Source organism: Oryzias latipes, chromosome 14, assembly GCF_053564925.1.
Source record: "Oryzias latipes strain Hd-rR chromosome 14, Olatipes_Hd-rR_3.1".
Taxonomy (NCBI): Eukaryota; Metazoa; Chordata; class Actinopteri; order Beloniformes; family Adrianichthyidae; genus Oryzias; species Oryzias latipes.
Genome location: NC_136250.1, coordinates 28,833,382 through 28,853,552, shown reverse-complemented (window position 1 = coordinate 28,853,552; position 20,171 = coordinate 28,833,382). Strand labels below are relative to the sequence as shown.

Here is a 20,171-nt window from a genome sequence, read left to right as displayed (position 1 = left end):
GATTTTGTCTGACCCCTCTGAGCAACAAAGTACACCCTCAAAAAAAGCATCTCTAATATTCTCCACATTGCTGCTTCCTCTGGGCTTCACATTTACGGGTTTCTGCACTTTGCTTCTTATCGTCTTCCACGGGGGTCCTTTGAGGGAACCGGGTTATGTCATCCTTCTGGTGAAACGACTTAAACTGCAACAACAGACAGTTACAAAAAACATCCAAACTCTTTAAAACTGTTTCAGAATGTCTAAAAGGCCTTGAGTTATGAGCAAAAAACAAAAGTACGAGGTATTTATGTCTGTCTTACACTTGATTCCATCAATACCTTTTAAAAAGGGCAGAGCCTGGAAAAAAACATGTCATGTCTGAAAAAAAAGGCTGTGGAACATCTAAAAAAAGATCCCAATCCAGGCTTTTAAGAGGAAAACAGACAGGTTGAACAATGTGAGGTAGAGTTTCTGCAGCAATAATGTCAAACGCAGCAGGAAATATGAATAAAAAGTTCACGGAAATCCCTTCATCTGCTCAGGAAAACATCAGACAACATTTAACTTTGAAAATTATGAACAAGGTGAGGAGGAGCCAGACTTCCTCTATGATCTGCGCTTTTTTAAACATTTTTAATCCTTATTTAATAAATATTTTAAAAAAAGGTAAACTGGTTTTCTATAAATGATTTTATTTGTTGGTTAAATGGATTCTTTAAGAGATAAATAAAGAATGGATGGTTACTTTAATTGGCTATGCACGTCCGTTTCACGGTTTTGGAATCTAGACATCAAACAGAATCACAAATCCAGCACAACTATAATTGGACTTTTGTGCCGACGTGCCTCAAATCAGTTTCTGACTTATCATCTCTCGAATGTACTGTACTGTAATTGTCACAACAAAATCTAAAAAAATGCTTAAAACCAGAGCAATTAAAATTAAACATGGCTATAAGAAAGTTATTTCCCCATGATAGAGGAGCAGGACTGCTGCAGAATTGTGTTGATGTGCATCAGCGTTGTGTGTTTTTATCTGTATCATGACTAATCAGCGCTCCCCGTTAATGACGACACAAAAAACGCTCCAAACACTCGACACAGGAGAGTCACAGCAGTCATTTCTGAGAATATGAAGGCCGTTTGGGGAGGGCCCAAATGATACAGGCAAAAACAAACTCTTTGTTTGTGTCACTTGGCAAACAAACTCATCTAAACTGCTTGGAAACCATAATAAGTCGTTTTACAGGCAGATAGTGCTGCGTGGCAGACAGGCTCTGTAAATGAGAAGAGCAGTTTATGCAAAGGGAATTATGTTTACAAAAGACAGATAAATGTGACGAATCAATTTAAATTGTTTTTTTTTCCCCAACAGAAACTTTTTAAAGTTATTTTCACCCAGTTTACTGCTTCCAGCCTGTTTGTGATGAACTTCCAGGCATGGATTTGGTCTTTGAGGCAAAGCGAGACCGAAGAACGGTCACATCCAAGCAGGAGAACATCCTATTGGTGGAAAAGACCTGCAAGCAGCTCTCACTGAAGTCTCCACTCGTGGAAACCATTGAACAGCGTCCAAGAAGTGCTCTAACCCCCGCTGGAGCTGGAACTGGATGTAACCAAGCAACAACACACCAGCTTTTATTTTTAAAAGTAAAACCCCTAAAACCCAGAGATAAGACTGCAGTTCAGTGGAAATGAATATACCCATGCAGCATCTTTATTTATTCAAAAAACGTTAGAATTGAACAGCTGTAGATACCGTTTTACCCTTAAACACCATCTTGAATGCACCCTATAAAACACAGCTGACTGTAGATTACATTAAATGAAATACTCCTTCAATGGGCATCATAAGAACCTGTTATATTTGTGCAAATTGTTCACAAAAAGATATATCTGCTTTTCCTTAAATGGACAAATGGGCCACATTTCTGTCCTGGAACAGGTAGCTAACCGAGTAAAGTTCTTATTTTTCCATTTTTTTTTCCATGCCATTTTTCATGCATGTCACCATATTGGAGCCAGATGACAGTGATCGGTTCAAGACGGTCTGAGTCAACGTTTCTATGGCAACTACCAATCAGAAGTGAGCTTGTTCGATCAGACTCCACACCCTTTCCCACTGAAAGTAGCTCTGGAGAACCTGTCAATCAAACGTTCAAGGTGGGGGGCCACCGGGCACCATGTGCTTTTATTGAGGCATTTGATTGGTCAGTTTATAACTTAAATAAATTGCGATGAAGAAAACATATCATGAAAAACCAGAGAATTATCAAGAAGATGTTTAAAAAGCGTATCAGATCATGAGAGGTTATTCTGACCAATAGAATGACTGAAAAACAGCTGTTTGTTTTTCTATAGAAGTCTGTGGGATTTTGGCTTCTTGGAACCACTTCCTGTTTGGAACGCCAGGGGGGCGGGGTCACACAGTCCAGTTATTTATATACACTCAGTAGATAATCCCAAAAGTTTCTTGGTAAAACTATCTTTAATGCATAGATTATAACAAACATTCATCTAAATGTATAACGATTTCTTGCAGATGATCAGCTATATAAATAAATAAAGATAACAGAATGATGAATGGAGATGAGTTTCAGATGTCCGAGTATCTTACAATGTTAGAGACCAAAGCTTTGTCCGAACTCTTTGAGCATTCATTGAGCATATATAGTGTGTTCGACATTGTCCGAATCTACAATTCCAAAATTGAGTCCCCTAGAAATTTCCCAGAAAAACCAGTGTCATATTTACCGTTTAAAAAAATAATAATAATGAACATGGTCTCCAAGGTGCTTTTAAAATCCAGGGCACTAGATAGTCCTGCACTATGTCGTTTTTTAGTAGTTAGGGGTTAGGGTAGGAACTCTGACACAGCCAACATTTTTCTACAACCCTCCGTATGGAGGGATAAATGCAGGGATGGGGAGGAGCCGTAGGGGTCAGGGAAGTTCGGATTGGGCCAATGGCCACAAACGGGTCCAACTATTCTACACTACTTCTAAAGATCTTATCTAAAACTGGAACAAAAAAAAACTAAATTTAAATTGATTCGGTAGCCGGTATGAGTTTTTGGGGATAGAGACGTATTTCCAGGCTCCAAAGGGATAAAACGAGACGATCGAACACGAGCTGAGCTTCCTCCCTCCACGCCGCCCGGCCGTCGGCTGAGATGAGCGTTGCATTCCTGGAGCAGTGAACCTGTGATCTTTATGAGGCTCTGAGACAGAAAAGCAGCTCATTGTTGGGAGGAGCAGCGGAGCGTGATGAGTTCCACTTCAGTCTGGAGGCTGAAGGTCGAGTAAAAATAAAAACTACCCAAAGACTTTGTTTGACTTTCCGAGGCAGTCACATGTGGCTTTATTATGACGTTTCCTCAGAGGAAACTCCAGATTAACAGGCAGAACAAATATACAAGTGACTTGTTTGGAAGGAATCTGACTCATAAAGTCAACTAAGGTTTCTACAATAATTAACCACAAAATGTTCCAACTTAAAAAGAGGAATTTAGTTTCATAAAAATAAATAACTTTTCATGATTACTACAGATTTGATAACTATGTAAAAGGAAAGTTAAGTAAAGAACAAGTCACATGCATCCATAAGTGGGGTTGATCCGTACGTGTCCCTTCGTATGTAACCCGGACGATGTCCCTTAAGGTGGTCTTCTTAAGGGACATCAAGAAAACGAAACATACCATTGCTGTGCGTGTGGTAAAAGTATCATGAAGTATTAGTAGGGATAATGGAAGTCGTAGGCACTCATGACAAATGGGTGATGCTGTCCTGACGCTGCGCTCTAGTTATTAGTAAGGTGCGAGTACTAGCCCTTCACTAACCCCGCGCTCATGTTGAACGCATAGGTTGTGCACGTGATACGCAAGATACGCAAGTACTCATAGGGCGCTGGAAGGAGAACTAGACGGCCCAGTCCGCAGGATTTAAGGGGGTTAAAATAATCCGGCCGAACACTACAACCGTGCAGTATTGTTCACTACGAAACCGCCATAGTGTTCACTACGACCACGGTCGTAGTGTTTACTACAACGTTTACTATATGTTCACTATGGCCGAACACTACGACTGTATTTTAGTGTTCACTATGACCGCGGTTGTAGCCAAAAATGTACATGAACATCTATGCTCTACATTGCAGACGCGGTCAGGTTGATATTTCAGAAAAATTGTGCATTTCGTGGTACAAGCACCAAATCTGTCATAGATGTACCTTAGGATCCCCTCTTTTCGGAAAAGCAAGTTAGCCAGGAGAAAATCCAAAATGGCGACCCTATTCAATCTCTAATTCCCTCAGTCTCAACAAAGGTCATGCATAAAATGCAGTCTTTAAACTTAAGGGGTACCTACAGAATACTATGATATCTTTATTATATATATATATTTAAAAATCTTGGATTTTCTAAGGGCTAACATGCTTTTCTGAAAGAGGGAATCTTAGGGTACATCTATGCCAAAGTTAGTGCTTTTACCACGAAATCCGCAATCATTTTAATAAGCGGCTCCACTAACAGGACCATGGAGTGGCCTGCAACTTTAAACTTTTGTGCAAGCTACCTTTTCGCCCCAGTTTTCGCCCGTATCCACCCATAAGAACAGTTGGGTTTTAGGCTTAAATAAGGGGGTGGAGATTATATAAATTCAGATCCAATCAAACTTTATTTATGGAGCACTTTTCTTACTGAAACGCCTTACATAAAGACATTTTCCCATTTAAAAAATCACTTCCTTCCACTCCTTTTCTAACAATTCATTAAACTACTTTTGACAAATTTAACATTTTATGGAATCCATTTCTATTTCTACTGTATGTAGAAGTAGAAATATGCCTTATTATGATAAGGAGTCATTGTAATTGAATCATGTGGATGTATATGAAAGAGTATCTTCTTTTCCTTCTTTTAATTGTCCAATCAAATCCTGATTATTCATCCTAAGATGGGTTAAATCTTTAAATATATATAAATACATTAAAAAACTGAGCATTCATATATTGAAACTTTCAAATTAAAAGCATAAATTGTTTCCCGTCTGAATAAGAAAAATATTTGAACGTCTTTTTTTAATATATTTTTACAGATAATTTAAGGACACTTTTGATTTAGTAAAAATTGCTAAATTAAATAGAAAATCGTAACTAATGATTTTATTTGGATGTTTTAGGGGACAAAAAGTTGCAGTGAATGTCTTACCTGTCAGTGAGTGTTGCCTGTGAGACACTCATTGGGATTCCCTTGTAAGTTTCAGAAATTCATCCAAAAAAACATTTCCCTCACAGAAACCGACGGTTCCTAAAAACTTTATTTTTCCTCCTTCTTCATCCTGAAGTCTAATTTCCTCCCGGAAAAGCAGGAACTCCTAACTTCCCCTCATTCCAAAAAAAAAAAAATTCAGATCAGAACAAATCCAGTGATCTGTAAAAACTCCTGAAATAATGTCAAACCTTTTCCCTCCTTTGGGCGTGAATGTGTTTCACTAAACAGTCGCTTGTTGCATCATGAGAGACATCTGGAAAACTTTAGACCCGCAAAGATGGAGAAGTTTTCCTCCATTTTTCACATTGTCCCAAACTTTTACATTTGGCATCAACTGGTTAGAGGAGAAAAGCTCCAACATTTCCTCAGGAAATGCTTCCCACCACGAGCCTCCTGACTGCTCCTGCTGCTGTCCGGAGGAGAAAAAAAAAAGTTTAGATCCTGGATCCAGAGACAGAGCTTTCAAGCTCTGGTTTATCCGCTCAGCCTGCGCGTTCTCGGCGCTCGTACGCGACCGTTTGCGCTTTCTGGCGGATCCTTCGGCTGATAAATTCCCTTTAATGTTCGCTAATTTGCCCCCATAGCAGCCTTGATTGCTGCTCCTCTGCGTGATTATAAATGGAAAAAGGAAATGCTCGGAGCCCCCTCCCCAAAACAGGGGAAAAAACGGAGAAAAACCCACCTTCCTGCTTGCTGCGTTCAGGGGCAGCTCGTAATTTAGAACACCAGCAACTAAAGACCTCACTTTAATCGAATAATTTCTACTCTGAAACGCAACTGAGTATATTTACCCTTGTGCCAAATATTTACCCCCGATGTTTACACAGTTGCCTTTACAAACTGTGCAGTTTCTATCAAATCACGTTAATTTACGAATTAATGTAAATCTTTCAGGAATTTGCTTTTTTCCCCTCATGGTTTTTAATCAAAAAGCAAAAATAACTTCAGGAGGTTCCCTAACATGAAAAGGTTATTGTTTCACCAGAAAGGGAGGCTAATCATTTATTAACTAGTGTGTATCATGTGGACTAAGGCCAGCATGTTCAGGTGAATGAGTTATTCTACTTATTATGGAGCTTTTACCGGAAAACTGCAGTCAAATAAATTCATAAATATATAATATGATAGTCTTGTGTAAAAGTAAATTCATTAACTTTTTCTTATGGGAAATCATATTTTTACAAGATTGCAGTCTTGGTTTTGATAATATTTTGATTTAAAATCATGACAAAGATATTTACAGATAATACAAAATTGAATTTATTTATTTTTAGATTTATTCTTAATATTATGCGCAAAAAATAAGTTGCATAAATAAGACAAAAAAACAACAACAACACTGGTTTGACTGTACATTTCAGGGGAATCTGGCAGCGGTGATGTAGCTACGGGGACTCACCTGTAGATGGCAGCACCACGCCTGAGGCGGCGGAGGCGCATTTCAGACGAAGAAGAAATCCGGACCAATTCTACTGGGCAGTCAAAAATAAACACAACATCTCTGCGTAAATATAGTCATCTTTATGGTCTAAAACTCACCTCTTTACAGTTTTATATATTTTTTCGTTTTTTAAAAGATGTTGCTCCACTAATATAGTGGTCCGCCATGTTTGTGTAGAGCACAGACTTACAAGGCCTTCATGTTAACCGGCTAACGGACGGTAAGAGATTGATTTGTTTCATGGGGATAGCTTGTTAGCTAGGTTAGCATCATTCCTGTTTGATTTGTTTCTATAGTCGTGTATTTTCTTGTCCTCTTACGGCGATTAGGTTGTCATAAATGTAAGTTATGTTGTCGATATGCGACGGATTTAGAAGGGGGGAAAACGGGGAGTTTAGTGGAACGCAGTGGCTGATGGGATGCTGTTGACCCAGCTGTTCTTCTTTTCCGCTGACACATTTTATGTTTGACAGTCTTTGTTCCTATACATTAAATTTGGTTGGTTTGGTTTCCGTTTGTTGTTATGGGTCGATTTCGCTTTGAGGTAGCTTTTTAAGCAGTGTATTTGTGCTTTAAATGCAGCGTTTGTTTGTCGTGGTTCTCCGGGTGTGGGAGACCCACTGGGCGGTACCGCTCGCTTTAGTTCGGCTCTCGCTGACTTATATGGAGAACTTCTGCTGTGCAGCAGATGGGTCTTTGGTTCTGGTTAAACACATTGAAAGAAACGTCAAACATGTACAGCGAAGGCCCGAACCATTAGATTTGGGCTGTTTAGATCAATTAAATTAAAGTTATGTCTTCTATTTAAATTAGACAGTTTGGATGCAGGTTTTTCCCAGTAACATAGGACAAATAGGACAACTTCACTTGCAAACTATGATTTTGTGAAATGCGCACATTAATCTATTTTTTTTGTCTTAAAATGCATAAAAACAGACCGGCAGTTTTAGTAATCTGGGGCCTTTTTTTAACCCTACTTTACAATTTGCTCAATTCAATTCAATTCAATTCAATTCAATTTTATTTTTATAGCCCAAAATCACAACAACAGTCGTCTCGATGGGCTTCGAAGTAAAACATGAAATCAAAAGGATCACGAATACAAAGAGTTCAATAGAAAAATACTAAAATGAACTAACAAACTGACTAAGCTATACTGGCATCCCTGCCCTTAGACCCCCCTTCGCGGTAAGGAAAAACTCCCAAAAAAACCGGATTCCGGAAAAAACGAAGAAACCTCAGGGGTGCCCACATGAAGGAGGGATCCTCCCCCAGGACGGACAGGCGATTTACCAGAAATCTTAGAGAAGAATTAACTTATCTAAATCTACAACTACATATATAAAAGTCCAGCAGACGAGCTTCATCCAGCCGTGGTTATCGGGACAGTCAAAGGCGCGAGTCGAGCCGGAGACAGGAACCACAGCCAGGTGTAGGAGCAGGAGCAGAGACGAGGTACTCGGTCAGGTACAGAGCAGAGACGAGCCAGAGATGAGCCAGAGGCAGGATCCACAGCCAGGTGTAGGAGCGGGAGCAAAGGCGAGGTAAACGGTCAGGAACAGGAGCACGGATGAGCCAACTGGAGTCTGGAAGCACTCCCACTCCCCAGGAGGGGAGAGGAAAAGAGGGACAATACATGAATCGCACTGCACCAAACAGAGGCATGGAGAACTAAATGATAAATTATTATCAAGAATAGAGGAGAGGAAGGGTAGAAGTAAAAAAGGAAAGAGGACAGAACCCCAGTGTACCATAGTTACCCCAGCTTCAACTTCTAGCAGCTAGTCTGACAATAAGCCTGTCCAAAGAGGAATGTTTTCAGTCTAGCTTTGAATGTAGAAACTGAGTCGGCCTCTCTTACATGAGCTGGGAGTTTATTCCATAAGACAGGGGCTTGGTGGCTAAACGCTCTACCTCCAACCGTACTTTTACCAATTCTAGGAACCACAAGCAGTCCTGCATTTTGCGAGCGAAGTGTTCTGATTGGTTGGTAAGGGACTATGAGGTCCTTAATATAGGACGGGGCCATTCCATGTAAGGCCTTATAGGTTAACAGGAGGATCTTGAACTTAATTCTAGAATCAACTGGGAGCCAATGGAGTGAAACTAACACAGGAGTGATGTGATCTCTTCTGCTGGTTCCAGCTAACAATCTAGCAGCTGCGTTCTGAACAAGCTGGAGACTTCTTAAGGAACTCTTAGGACACGCTGCTAACAAGGAGTTACAGTAATCCAGCCTCGACGTAACAAATGCATGGATGAGTTTTTCAGCATCACTCTTAGAAAGTATATTTCTGATCTTAGCAATATTCCGCAGGTGAAAAAAGGCAGTTCTGCACGCCTGAGATATGTGAGCCTTAAATGATAAATCCTGGTCAAATAAAACCCCAAGGTTTCTAACTGTGGAATTGGGGGCTATACTTATACCATCCAGGGAGACTATCTGAGCAGACAGAGCATCTCTGAGGTTTTTAGGACCAAGTATAATGACCTCAGTTTTTTCTGGGTTCAAGAGGAGGTAATTAATTGTCATCCAGGTCTTGATGTCACTGATGCAGGCGTTCAGTTTCCCTATCTGGTCATTCTGGTCAGGCTTCATGGATAAATACAACTGCGTATCGTCGGCATAACAATGAAAATTAATGCTGTGTTTCCTGATTATGTTTCCTAGGGGTAACATATAAAGCGTAAACAGGATCGGTCCCAAGACTGAGCCCTGTGGGACTCCATAGTTGACTCGAGTGCACTGAGAGGAATGGCCATTTACATTAACGAACTGATACCTATCAGACAGATAGGATTTAAACCACTGGAGAGCAGATCCTCTGATCCCTATGTCCTGCTCTAATCTATGGAGTAAAATACCGTGGTCGATAGTGTCAAAGGCAGCACTGAGGTCCAACAGGACCAGAATAGAAAGTAGTCCCTTTTCTGAGGCCAATAACAAGTCATTAGAGACTCTAACTAGTGCAGTTTCCGTACTGTGGTGAGGTCTAAACCCCGACTGAAAGTCTTCAAAGTGGCTGTTGTCCTGTAGGTGGCAGTAAAGCTGCTTAACTACAACTCTTTCTAGGATTTTAGAAATAAAGGGCAGGTTTGATATCGGTCTATAGTTGGCCAAGATGCTAGGATCCAAACTGGGCTTTTTCAGAAGAGGTTTAACAACTGCATATTTAAAAGACTGTGGCACGTAACCCGTTTCCAGAGAGGCATTTATCATTGTTAATATGGGATCATTAATTAGGGGAAAAGTTTCTTTAAAAAGTCTAGTGGGAATTGGGTCTAACAGACACGTTGAGGATTTGGAGGACGTAATAATTGATGTTATTTCCGCTTGATCCACAGCAGTGAAGCAGTCTAATGTTACAGAGGTTTCTATGGATGCCTCCATTTCTACCGCTTCAGCCTGTTCTGGGCTGATAGTAGGAATAACTTGATTTAACTTATGTCTAATATTTGAGATTTTACTATCGAAAAATGTAAGAAAATCATCAGAGCTGAGAGAAACAGGAACATGTGGTTCTACTGAGCTCTGACTGCGAGTTAATTTAGCTATAGTGCTAAAAAGAAATCTTGGATTGTTTCCATTCTCTGATATTAAGGTTGAATAGTACTGGCTTCTAGCTCTACGCAGAGCTTTTTTATAATTTAATAGGCTATGTTTCCAGATGTCCAGAGACTGCTCTGAACCGGAGCGGCGCCATTCTCTTTCCAACTTACGGGTTTCTCGTTTAAGAGAACGAGTTTCAGCGTTAAACCACGGTGCTACTCGGTTTTGTCTGACGAACTTAGGTTTGAAGGGGGCAACAACATCGAGTGTACTCCTGAGGGCTTGTAAGGCATCATTAACAAAGTGGTCATTTATACTAGGACTGATACTATGGGAGCTGGTCTCAGAGTATTTTCTCAGAATATCACTAAGTACTGGCTGAACTGTGTGTTTAAACTCAGACACAGAACGGTCAGTTAAGATTCTTCTAAGCTGTTTCTTATTCACTGGGGCAGAAGGATGTTCCAGTGTAAGCTGGAAGGTAATCAGAAAGTGATCAGAAATGATGGGGTTAAGAGGAAGGACACTCAGCTGGCTGATCTCTATCCCATGGGTTAGAACAAGGTCCAGGGTGTGCTTATGACAGTGAGTGGGTTCATTCACACTTTGGGTGAAACCAACATCATCTAATAAAGCTGCAAAAGCCTTTCCTAGGCAGTCACTGGGGTCATCAACATGAATATTAAAATCCCCTAATATTATAATTTGATCAGAATCTAAGACAATAGTCGATAGGAAGTCGGAAAACTCAGTTAAAAATTCTGAATATGGGCCGGGGGGGCGATAAATAATTATGAGTAAAACAAGTTTTTGACTTTTCCTGTTTGGGTGATTTATAGACAAAATGATGCTTTCAAATGAATTATAAGCATTTTTAACTTTAGGGCTGAGAAGTAAGCTAGACTGTGATATTACTGCCAAACCACCTCCTTTCCCTGAAATCCTGGATTTCTGATAGTTAGCATAAGTGGGGGGGGTTGCTTCATTCAATCTAACATAGTCATCCTGATGGAGCCAAGTTTCTGTTAAGGCTAAAAGACTAAGATTGTTATCAGTAATTAACTCGTTGACTAAGAGGGACTTGGAGGAAATGGATCGAATGTTTAATAAACCGCATTTAATGACATCATAATTCTGCTTGTGAGAAGTGCTGTCTGTCACTGTAAGGTTTCTATGACGCGCTCCTTTCATTTGTCTTTCAGCACATAAGCTAAAGCTAGGACCTGCTTGACTTTCCCTGCATGGGTTTTGCACCGGCACTAACCCTAAGGGAGGCTCAGAGGAGCGTTTTACACTGCTGCTCTGCGCCCGGGTCTCGTCTCTGGATTGTCAGGTTAACAGACTAAGGCTAGCAGAAATGTTTCTAGAAAGAAGAGCGGCACCGTCCCGAGTGGGATGGACGCCGTCTCTCCGCATGAGACCGGGCTTCCCCCAAAACGCGCTCCAGTTATCCACAAAACCAACGCCGTTTTCTGGGCACCATCTAGAAAGCCAGCGGTTAAATGATGAAAAGCGGCTGTACATTTCATCATTGACTAAGTTCGGCAGGGGACCAGAGAAAATTACAGTGTCGGACATCGTCTTAGCCAGTTTACACACCGAAGTTACGTTTAACTTAACCACCTCTGACTGTCTCCGTCGGGCATCATTACCGCCTGCGTGAATCACGACTCGACGGAACCTGGACTTACTCTGAGCTAACATCCTAAGGTTCCCCTCGATGTCACCAACTCTGGCCCCCGGATAACACCTGACAGTAGCCGCTGGGAGCTCCACGTTTCTAACTTCAGAAGAGCCTATAACCAGAGTTGAGTGTTCAGCGGGTGTGTCGCTGAGGGGGGAGAACCTATTACTAACGTGGAGTCTCGGGTGCTCTAAGTTTTTGCGTTTAGCACTATGTTTCCTCCCAACCGGTACAAACCCCTGACTGTCTCCCGGCTGTTGGGAGGGCGCTGGGGTGCTAGCTAAGTTAGCCCTGGTAGCGCGGCCCGCGCTACGAGTAACGACCTGGCTAGCCGGCTTAGCTTCCACTGTGCGGAGCCGCGCTTCTAACTGCTCCAGCCTGGCCTCCAAGTCTAACACAAGACTACACTTAACACACCTACCCCTATCTTCACTAAAGGAGGCAGGATCATCACTAAACATATGGCACATGGGGCAGGAGAGAGGAGGAGAGGCGGAAGGAGTGGTGGTGGCCATACTAGGTTCTAAGCTAAGGCTAGCGGTGTTTAAGTAAAGAGAAGTGGTTTATTTAGCAAAATGAGAAAAGTGAACAGCAAGCGGTTTAACAGTGGTGAATTCGCTAATAAAAGGTACTAGATGTGAATATTAACCCAGATAACCCTTAGAGTAAGCAATAGTAGTAAGGCTAATGCCAAACAAGAGGACAGCAGTCACACAGCTAGCACTGGGAATAGCTCACCCGGAAATGACGTCACAGGAAGTCCAACCCAATTCATTTATTTTCACACAGTTTTCTGTGTCAATGCTTGATATCCGTCTTTTTATTCATACTTTTAAAAAATTATTTTACACAATGATTACACAGTAAACTTGAAACACAATGAACCCTAAAATAATTCCTAGTGGTAATTTATTTCTTTTTTTTAACCACAATAAAAACTTTAAAAAATTGATATTAAACAGTTTTACAACAAAAGATCAAACACGTAGAGGCATTTGTCCAAAAAAAGTTCTATTTCTCATAGCTCTTCTTGTTTTTTTTAAACCTAATATTTCAAAACAAAAAACTTTTTGAAATGTTCAATTTTTAGTGAAACCTATAGTAATGGGGGGGGGGGGGGGGGTGTCTGTGTCCATCCTACATTATTCTAAACAGACTATCTGATTGGCAAACGCTTTGGTGAGTTCAGAGACTACTGAGGGTTCATTTATTTGAAGTTACACAACCTGGACGCCGCCTTGTCTTTGCCTCTCAGCCCAAAAGAGAAAACTGTTATGATCACTAAACTACAATGTGGAGACAGATGGGGAAAAAAAGCAAAAACCTGTTGGGGGGGTTCAAGCCTGTGATTGGTTGATTCTATCTGTAAACATCTTAAAATGGGCCTTGATCTGCAGCCTCACGACTAAAGTGAAGAGGTGAACTGCATAGAATTCAGCAAATCAACTTTTCCTTCTTCTTCATAGTTTGCACCACAATGAAGAGAACGAGGCAAAAATGTGTTTGATTTTAGCCGTTTCTCGGCCTAAAGTTGTTATGGAGGTTCAGTGTCTTGCTCAAGGACACTTTGACACACTGAACCTGGTTGACCGCACTACCTCTGCACCACGGCCACCCCCAAATGAAGCATAAACATTATGGATTTGTCTACATCTTATTGTCCATGCCTACATTTTCTGCATCCTCTTTGGCGTTACTGGATTGCTATCCCAGCTACCTTTGGGTCTGTTGCAGGGTCACACATTTGCACGGAACCAATGAACCCATGAAGCATGTCTTTAGGCCGTGCGAGGAAACAAACCCACACATGCACAGGGAGAACATGCACACTCCACACAGCTGGGATTTGAACCACCGTGCAGCCTTCTAGTCTTATCGTGAACAGTTGTGTTTCTGTGTTAGAAAAAGTTTCTTATAGTTCGTTCCTGCGTTTCTGTCCTCAGCCAATGATTCAGCTGGAGAAGCCGGTTCTGCCTGGTACCATGCCGGTGGTGTGGCCCACCATCCTGGACCTGGGCAGAGACGAATGCAAAAGAATTCTCCGTAAACTTGGTAAGAAAGAAAAAAGTTTTTGTTTTCTGCTTTGATGATTAAAGTTTTTTGTTTGACACTTTATTAACAAAGACACAGCAGAGATATAAGCACACCCTGCTCCTCTGTTAGTCATACATTTTCTGAGTCTGAAGTTTGATGAACACTCGGAGGTGGGGCTGCGTGACGTCTGGAGTGTTTCCCTCCACAGAGCTGGAGGCATATGCTGGAGTGATCAGCGCCCTCCGAGCCCAAGGCGACCTGACCAAAGACAAGAAGGACCTGCTGGCAGAGCTCACCAAGATTCTCGGGTAAACATTTCACGCTTGGAAAAAAAACAAAACAAGCTCTTAAATGTGTCTAAAGGCAGAATGTGTCTCATTCTCCTCATCCTGGCAGCATCTCGACAGAGCGCCACCGCGCTGAGGTCCGGCGGGCCGTCAACGATGAACGCCTCACCACCATCGCATATCAGTGAGTCGCAACTGATCGTTTGGGACGAAGAGCACCTCAAACGACAGGTTTTGCTTCTTCGGTGGATGAATCCACATCTTTTCCGGATGATGGGTTCACATGGCGGTTATCTGCAGAAACGTCTTGGTACTGCGTTCAAGCTGGAAGACAGTGGGGGGGGGGCAGAAGAGTTTGGAAGGGTGGCAAACGAGAACAGTAGGGTGGAAAAGGATTTTTAAAAAAATACACATTTCAATCAGTTTTACAGCTAAGATGCTATTGCTGATGCTTAAAGAAGCTTGTATTGAGGATTTCATAATCTTTGTCAATAAGGACACTAATATTGACTCAAAAATTAGGGGGCAAAGCTTTTTGCTGGAGGGGGAGCTGCCCCCTTTAGCTCCGCCCCTTATGGCAAATAACTTAAACTTTTTTTATTTCTCTAACCTGAAAATATTTGGGTTATAAAGTTAGACTGAACCAAATGTCCTTTAAAAGAGCTAAATGAGTTAGCAGGGGGGTGTTAAGTCAGGTTGATTTTAAACTTTTATTCATTTTCTACAAGTATTATTGTTACCTTAATACTGCCGTTTGCATTAACCCAGGTTGTCTTTGTCGGATTTTATGTTTTCTTTTTAATAATTAGAAACTTTTGAGGTGAAAACAATATTTTCAAACGCCCACTTTGATCATATTTTGATTTCTTTATTTGATTTCTTATTTTTTATTGCCAAAATAAAAAAATCCGTTGTTTTCTACGGCAAAGTTTGTGCAGAGCGGCAGGAGTTCATAAGAAAATTTACCTCCAAGTTGTGGGCTTACCGCTGTAAGGCCGCCCCCACTTCCCGTCACCCGTCTACATGCTCTCCTGCTAGCTTACGACCCCATCATAACCCCATCCTGACACTGGCGGTGCAACAAAAATGGTGATCAATATCAGAGTTATCCAGCCGTACAGTTTAGATCCAGATTCCAGCTCAGACCAGGAAAACAAAGACGAATCTGTTTGTCTGCAGGTGGATGCATCACAACGGAAGCTCAGCATATTTTCTACGTCACAAATGCGATCTTTTTCAAACGTCATTTTTTCGTCTGCTCTCGGTTCACAGCGATCTGAATACAGCAATATTCAGAAACTCACTTTTGAGCTTCATTTTCTTTATACGTGTCCTCCATCTACAGAAAAATGCCTTGTTAAAACATCAAAAACACTATTTCCATCGGATTGGATCCATAAAGTTTGCATTTGTCTCCTGGCAGACGAAACATCTTTGCTGAAACTGTCGGTTGAAACTTTGCCGTTTTAAACTTCTCAGCTCTGAAATCTTGACTGACTTTTACTGATCAGATCTAGAAGGGATCCTGTCTTTGTTTCCGTCTTAAAGCTGCAGAGATGCATTGATGCTGTGTAGCTTTAAGGTTTCTTTCTGTCACCGCGTCCCAGTAAAAACCCGTTTCAGATCACGTCTGCATTCTCTAACATTTAAAGATCCAGTTTGCTTAAAACGTCTGACGTACAGCAGCGTTTTTCAGATTCATGATTGTTATTTTTCTCTAAAATGTTGCTCCGTTCTGCATCTCTTGTGTTCCAGCATGTCGGGTCCAAACAGTTCCTCTGAGTGGTCCATTGAGGGGCGCCGGCTCGTTCCCCTCATGCCCAGGCTCGTTCCTCAGACGGCCTTCACGGCCACTGCCAACGCCGTCGCCAGCGCCACAGCCAATCAGAACGCCTCGCTGCCACTGCCGGCGGAAACGGGAAACAAAGAGGGTGAGGTTCCAGGTTCTCCAGACGCTCTTTACCTGCTTTAAAAGATGGAAGAGTCAAACCAAAAAAACATTCAAGAGTTTTGTTAGTGTTGATAGACAAGCTTTAAGTAAGTTTTTTGATCATTGAAAGAGTTTAAAGTTCTAATGAAGTTTTAAAAAGGTGTAACCTGAAAAGTTCTTTTGGTGTCTGGATGAAGCCTGAAACTTTGGACCAAAGGTTTGTTCTCTACACACAAATGTGTTTTTTTAATCCAAGACAATTTATTTCATTGTGACATTTGACCCAAAATGTTTATTTGAGCGTGTGAATTAATGCAGACGAGTCAGAGGTTGTTTGTGTGTCCTCCACACAGTTGTGGTGTGTTACTCCTACACCAGCACCACCTCCACCTCCACCAGCGCATCGGCATCGTGCGGTCCCATCGGGGCGACGGTGAAGTCTCCTCGCCCTGCCAGCCCTTCGTCTAACGTGGTGGTGCTGCCCAGCGGGAGCACGGTCTACGTGAAGAGTGAGTGTTTTTTTTACAGGAAATCCACCCAAACATTGCTGGGCCTGCAGAACTGCGCATGACATCTGACCGTACACGCTTTAATGTCAATAAAAATGTATCAGTTCAGACTGGCCTTTCATGCTTAGTAGTGTTTTATTCTCTCAGTTTTTCATTGAATTCTAATTTATCTTTTATGTATTTTATAGATGACTACTTTTTGTTATTTATGCTGTTTTTAATTTTATTCTTAATGTGCCTAATTTTAAACTTTACTGTGTCCTCCTTTTCTTGTGAAGCACATTGGTGTTGTTGTGTCCAATCCTTTGGTCTGTACTGTATATATAACACCACCTTTTGCTCCTTGTGGGCATCGCCCATTTCTACCTAGAGTCGACCTCGGCAGCGCTTCTGCGTTTCGCCCAAAACTTGCATCCGAACTTTTGCAAAGAGGATTTCCATATTGTGCTCATCCGTTAGCTCCACGGAGAAAGTGGGGGTGTGTGTGTTAGCCTGGGGTGGAGATTCTTCCTGGAAGGGGCGGTTCCTCACTTTGTGATGTCACAATGTGAGGACCCACTCGTTTTTGTGGATTGGGAGGGGCTGGTGCTCAGAGAGACGGTTCTTTTAGAGGAACTCAGAGAAGAGTGAACAGATCAAAATATTTTGGGGTTTCATCTTATGAGTAATGAACATTATAATACACTGAAAAGTTCAAAAAGGTGGATTTTTCATGCTATAGGCCCTGAGTTTAAGCAGAAAAATGTACTGTTTGGCCTGAAGGGGGCACTATAAGACTGAATAAGTCTATGAACCCTTTTCCTCTCTAAATTCTATCCATTTGAACCTTTTCTACGGTCTTCTGATGCTTCTGCTGCTCTGTGAACTGCACCATATGCTGAAAGATCAGGCATTGTGAAGAACATCAGGAACGTCCAAAAAAAAAACCCCACAAAATTACTCTTTGTGTTGCTCACATGGACAGACATCTTTACTATCAGAATGTGACTTAAAACTACAGAAATTAAAGTTCAACAAATCACTTTTATGAAGTTTATTACCTTAAAACATCCCCCCAAATTAAATGTTCTTCACATTCTGCTGCACTTTTCATATCTGGATAATAAAGCAAATTCCCTTACTCTTTATAAACATGCCAATTTTGAAAACACAAATGAGACGAGCGAGAAGTTCCTCAAACTAAGGGGAGTCGCTCACTTCCTTGACCAAGAATGAACCAAAACTGCAGCTACAATTCCAGTCACCAAAAACTACAATTCCCAAAGCCCCACCCCTTCACATTCGGTGTCATTCAACCCTCCAAATGTCCTCCATAGATACAAAAAGGACCTCATTCAGCAGAATGCAGTGGTGGGAGATATTCAGGTTTAGAAACGTCCCCAGCAGAGGACACATTTGCTTTGATTGTGGTCAGGAGGACATTGATTCAAACTTTAGAGTGTTGTTCAAAATATTTCAGTTCTGTGTAAAATAAAAATTCAAGAAATTGGAACCTCAAAGCTCATTTTTGTGTGTCTCCCAGGTGTCAGCTGTTCCGACGAAGACGAAAAACCTTCCAAGCGAAGACGCACAAACTCGTCCAGCTCGTCTCCGGTGATGCTGAAGGAGGTCTCCAAAGTTTCCCCCCTGATGACCAAGAACATCACTGTGCCTGTGAGCGGCAGCCCCAAGATGAGCAACATCATGCAGAGCATTGCCAACTCCCTGCCGCCTCACCTGTCCCCCGTTAAGATCACCTTCACTAAACCGGCAATCCAGACCACCAGCACCACCACCCAGAAGGTGAGCGGCGTTCGCCGGCCGCCGTGCCCCTTCTTTCGCGCTTTCCTGCACTTTCTCACTTCCTGTACCCGTTCAGGTGATCATCGTGACAACGTCTCCCAGCTCCAACTTTGTGCCCAACATCCTGTCAAAGTCCCACCACGCCCACAACAACGCCGCCCTGTCCAAGCTGGGCTCCACCTCCATCCTGACCACGCCCACCCAGAAGCAGACGGTGGTCTTTCCGGCCAGCTCCAGCCCCTCCTCCAGCACGGTCGCTGTGACCACGGTGGTGTCATGCACGCCAACTGTGGTGATGTCAACTGTAACGCCATGTAGGTCCTCATCCTGATGGAGCACAGTCAGACGAGTTCCTCAAGTCTTTCAGTCAGAGCTTCGGTTTTTAAAAACCACCTGTCTTATTTTAGTGAATCCACCTGCAATCCAATAATAGGAAAATAGGATCAAATATCAACAGAAAATCTCTGCACGACCAAAATCAAGACAAGGATTTTTATCCATAAAGCCGTGGTCAGGTCACGTGCACTCGTACGGGCGCTGGGGTTTTTGGGTTGTCTCGGTCCTTGGAGGCTCGTAGAAAGGAGCAGCTGCATCTTGTGTCACGTAGCGTTCAAGAACGCCCCGAACGTAGATTTTTGAACGCACTTTTAGCATACGCTGTTCACACTGGAAGTTGGAAGAGGGGTAGAAAATCTCGTAAATCTTTCTCCAGGTTGTTTCTTTCACAGCTCCATTCCGATATATGAGCGACTGGATGTCTTAGAATCCCATCAATTTCTCTTCCAAGAGCAATTTTTTTGTTTTTGAAAAGGACGCCATCCATGTGTACCTACCAAACCTGGGTCCCTGATGGGGTCAAAGTTCAAACGGGTTTAACACATGCTCAACAGCCGCACATTTTGTACATAGAACACAAAGAAAGGCGCAAGAGTTTTGAACGCCAAATCACGAAACGCAAACGCAAAAGTTTGGACACACCTTCCCATTCATTTGAATGAGAAGGTGTGTCCAAACCTTTGGTCTGTACTGTATATCTGCACTTAGCTAGACTTTTCACTGGAAGCAGTCAGTCAAACACGCATTTCCGAGCCCGGTGTAAATGTAGTGTCACAGGAAGTGCAGGAACTTGCAGTTCCTTCCAAAATCGTACGGCCACCTAAACCTCTTAAGACCTGAGCTAACATTTGAGTGAACCCTCTGAATACGGAGTCACAGGGCTCCAGTTAAAGAGAAGTCACTTCTGTGGTAATAGAACCCAAAGGGCCTGTTGGAAAAAAGAATGTGCACAAACAGTTTCGCTCTATTTGTTTACTAAACTTGATCCTTTTTGTGGGTCACCTGCAAACCCCATGTTTCACCCGCAAACAGCCCGTATCCAGCCGTAAGGGGACTCGTGACTAAGGTTTGAGTCTCTACAGCCGCCTTGTTCGAATATGTGTCTATTCATCAGTTTCCAGCCAATCCGTTCCAGGTTTTCTTTAAGACTAGCGCTTTCCAAGCATCCTCCTTACTAGCTGCTCCTGTTCTTTAGGTTGTAGTGATGTTTTTTTACTTCTAGTAATCATGCATCAACTGGACAAAAGTCTATAGCAGCTCCAGTCATGTGAAAAACTTTTAAACCCTAAGTCTATTCAAGCATTTCAAGGATGTCCATATGCTGTAGTCGGTGTAAACTTTTGTGTTTTTACACCGCAGATCTCTG

General features: G+C 42.1%; 2 protein-coding genes across 8 annotated transcripts in view; one reads left to right on the top strand and one right to left on the bottom strand.

The window, feature by feature from the left end:
* Positions 1-5,942, bottom strand: part of arhgef12b (Rho guanine nucleotide exchange factor (GEF) 12b) — a 45,806-nt gene extending 39,864 nt beyond the window's left edge. The window contains exon 1 of the mRNA XM_023962128.2: positions 5,190-5,942. Within this exon, the coding sequence (XP_023817896.1) occupies positions 5,190-5,221 (32 nt within the window). The 5' untranslated portion in view covers positions 5,222-5,942. The remainder of the gene's footprint in view (positions 1-5,189) is intronic.
* A 727-nt stretch (positions 5,943-6,669) lies between these two features.
* emsy (EMSY transcriptional repressor, BRCA2 interacting) overlaps positions 6,670-20,171 on the top strand; it is a 28,961-nt gene continuing 15,459 nt past the window's right edge. For 4 of the 7 annotated variants that reach the window (XM_078930847.1, XM_023962451.2, XM_023962452.2 and 1 more), the window contains exons 1-8: positions 6,680-6,913; positions 13,871-13,979; positions 14,170-14,269; positions 14,358-14,432; positions 16,004-16,179; positions 16,532-16,687; positions 18,210-18,469; positions 18,546-18,783. In XM_078930847.1, coding sequence (XP_078786973.1) covers positions 13,874-13,979; positions 14,170-14,269; positions 14,358-14,432; positions 16,004-16,179; positions 16,532-16,687; positions 18,210-18,469; positions 18,546-18,783 — 1,111 coding nt within the window. In that variant the 5' untranslated portion in view covers positions 6,680-6,913; positions 13,871-13,873. Of the gene's footprint in view, positions 6,914-13,870; positions 13,980-14,169; positions 14,270-14,357; positions 14,433-16,003; positions 16,180-16,531; positions 16,688-18,209; positions 18,470-18,545; positions 18,784-20,171 lie in introns of all 7 variants that reach the window. The other 3 variants (XM_078930845.1, XM_078930848.1, XM_078930846.1) reach the window with 3 other exon arrangements.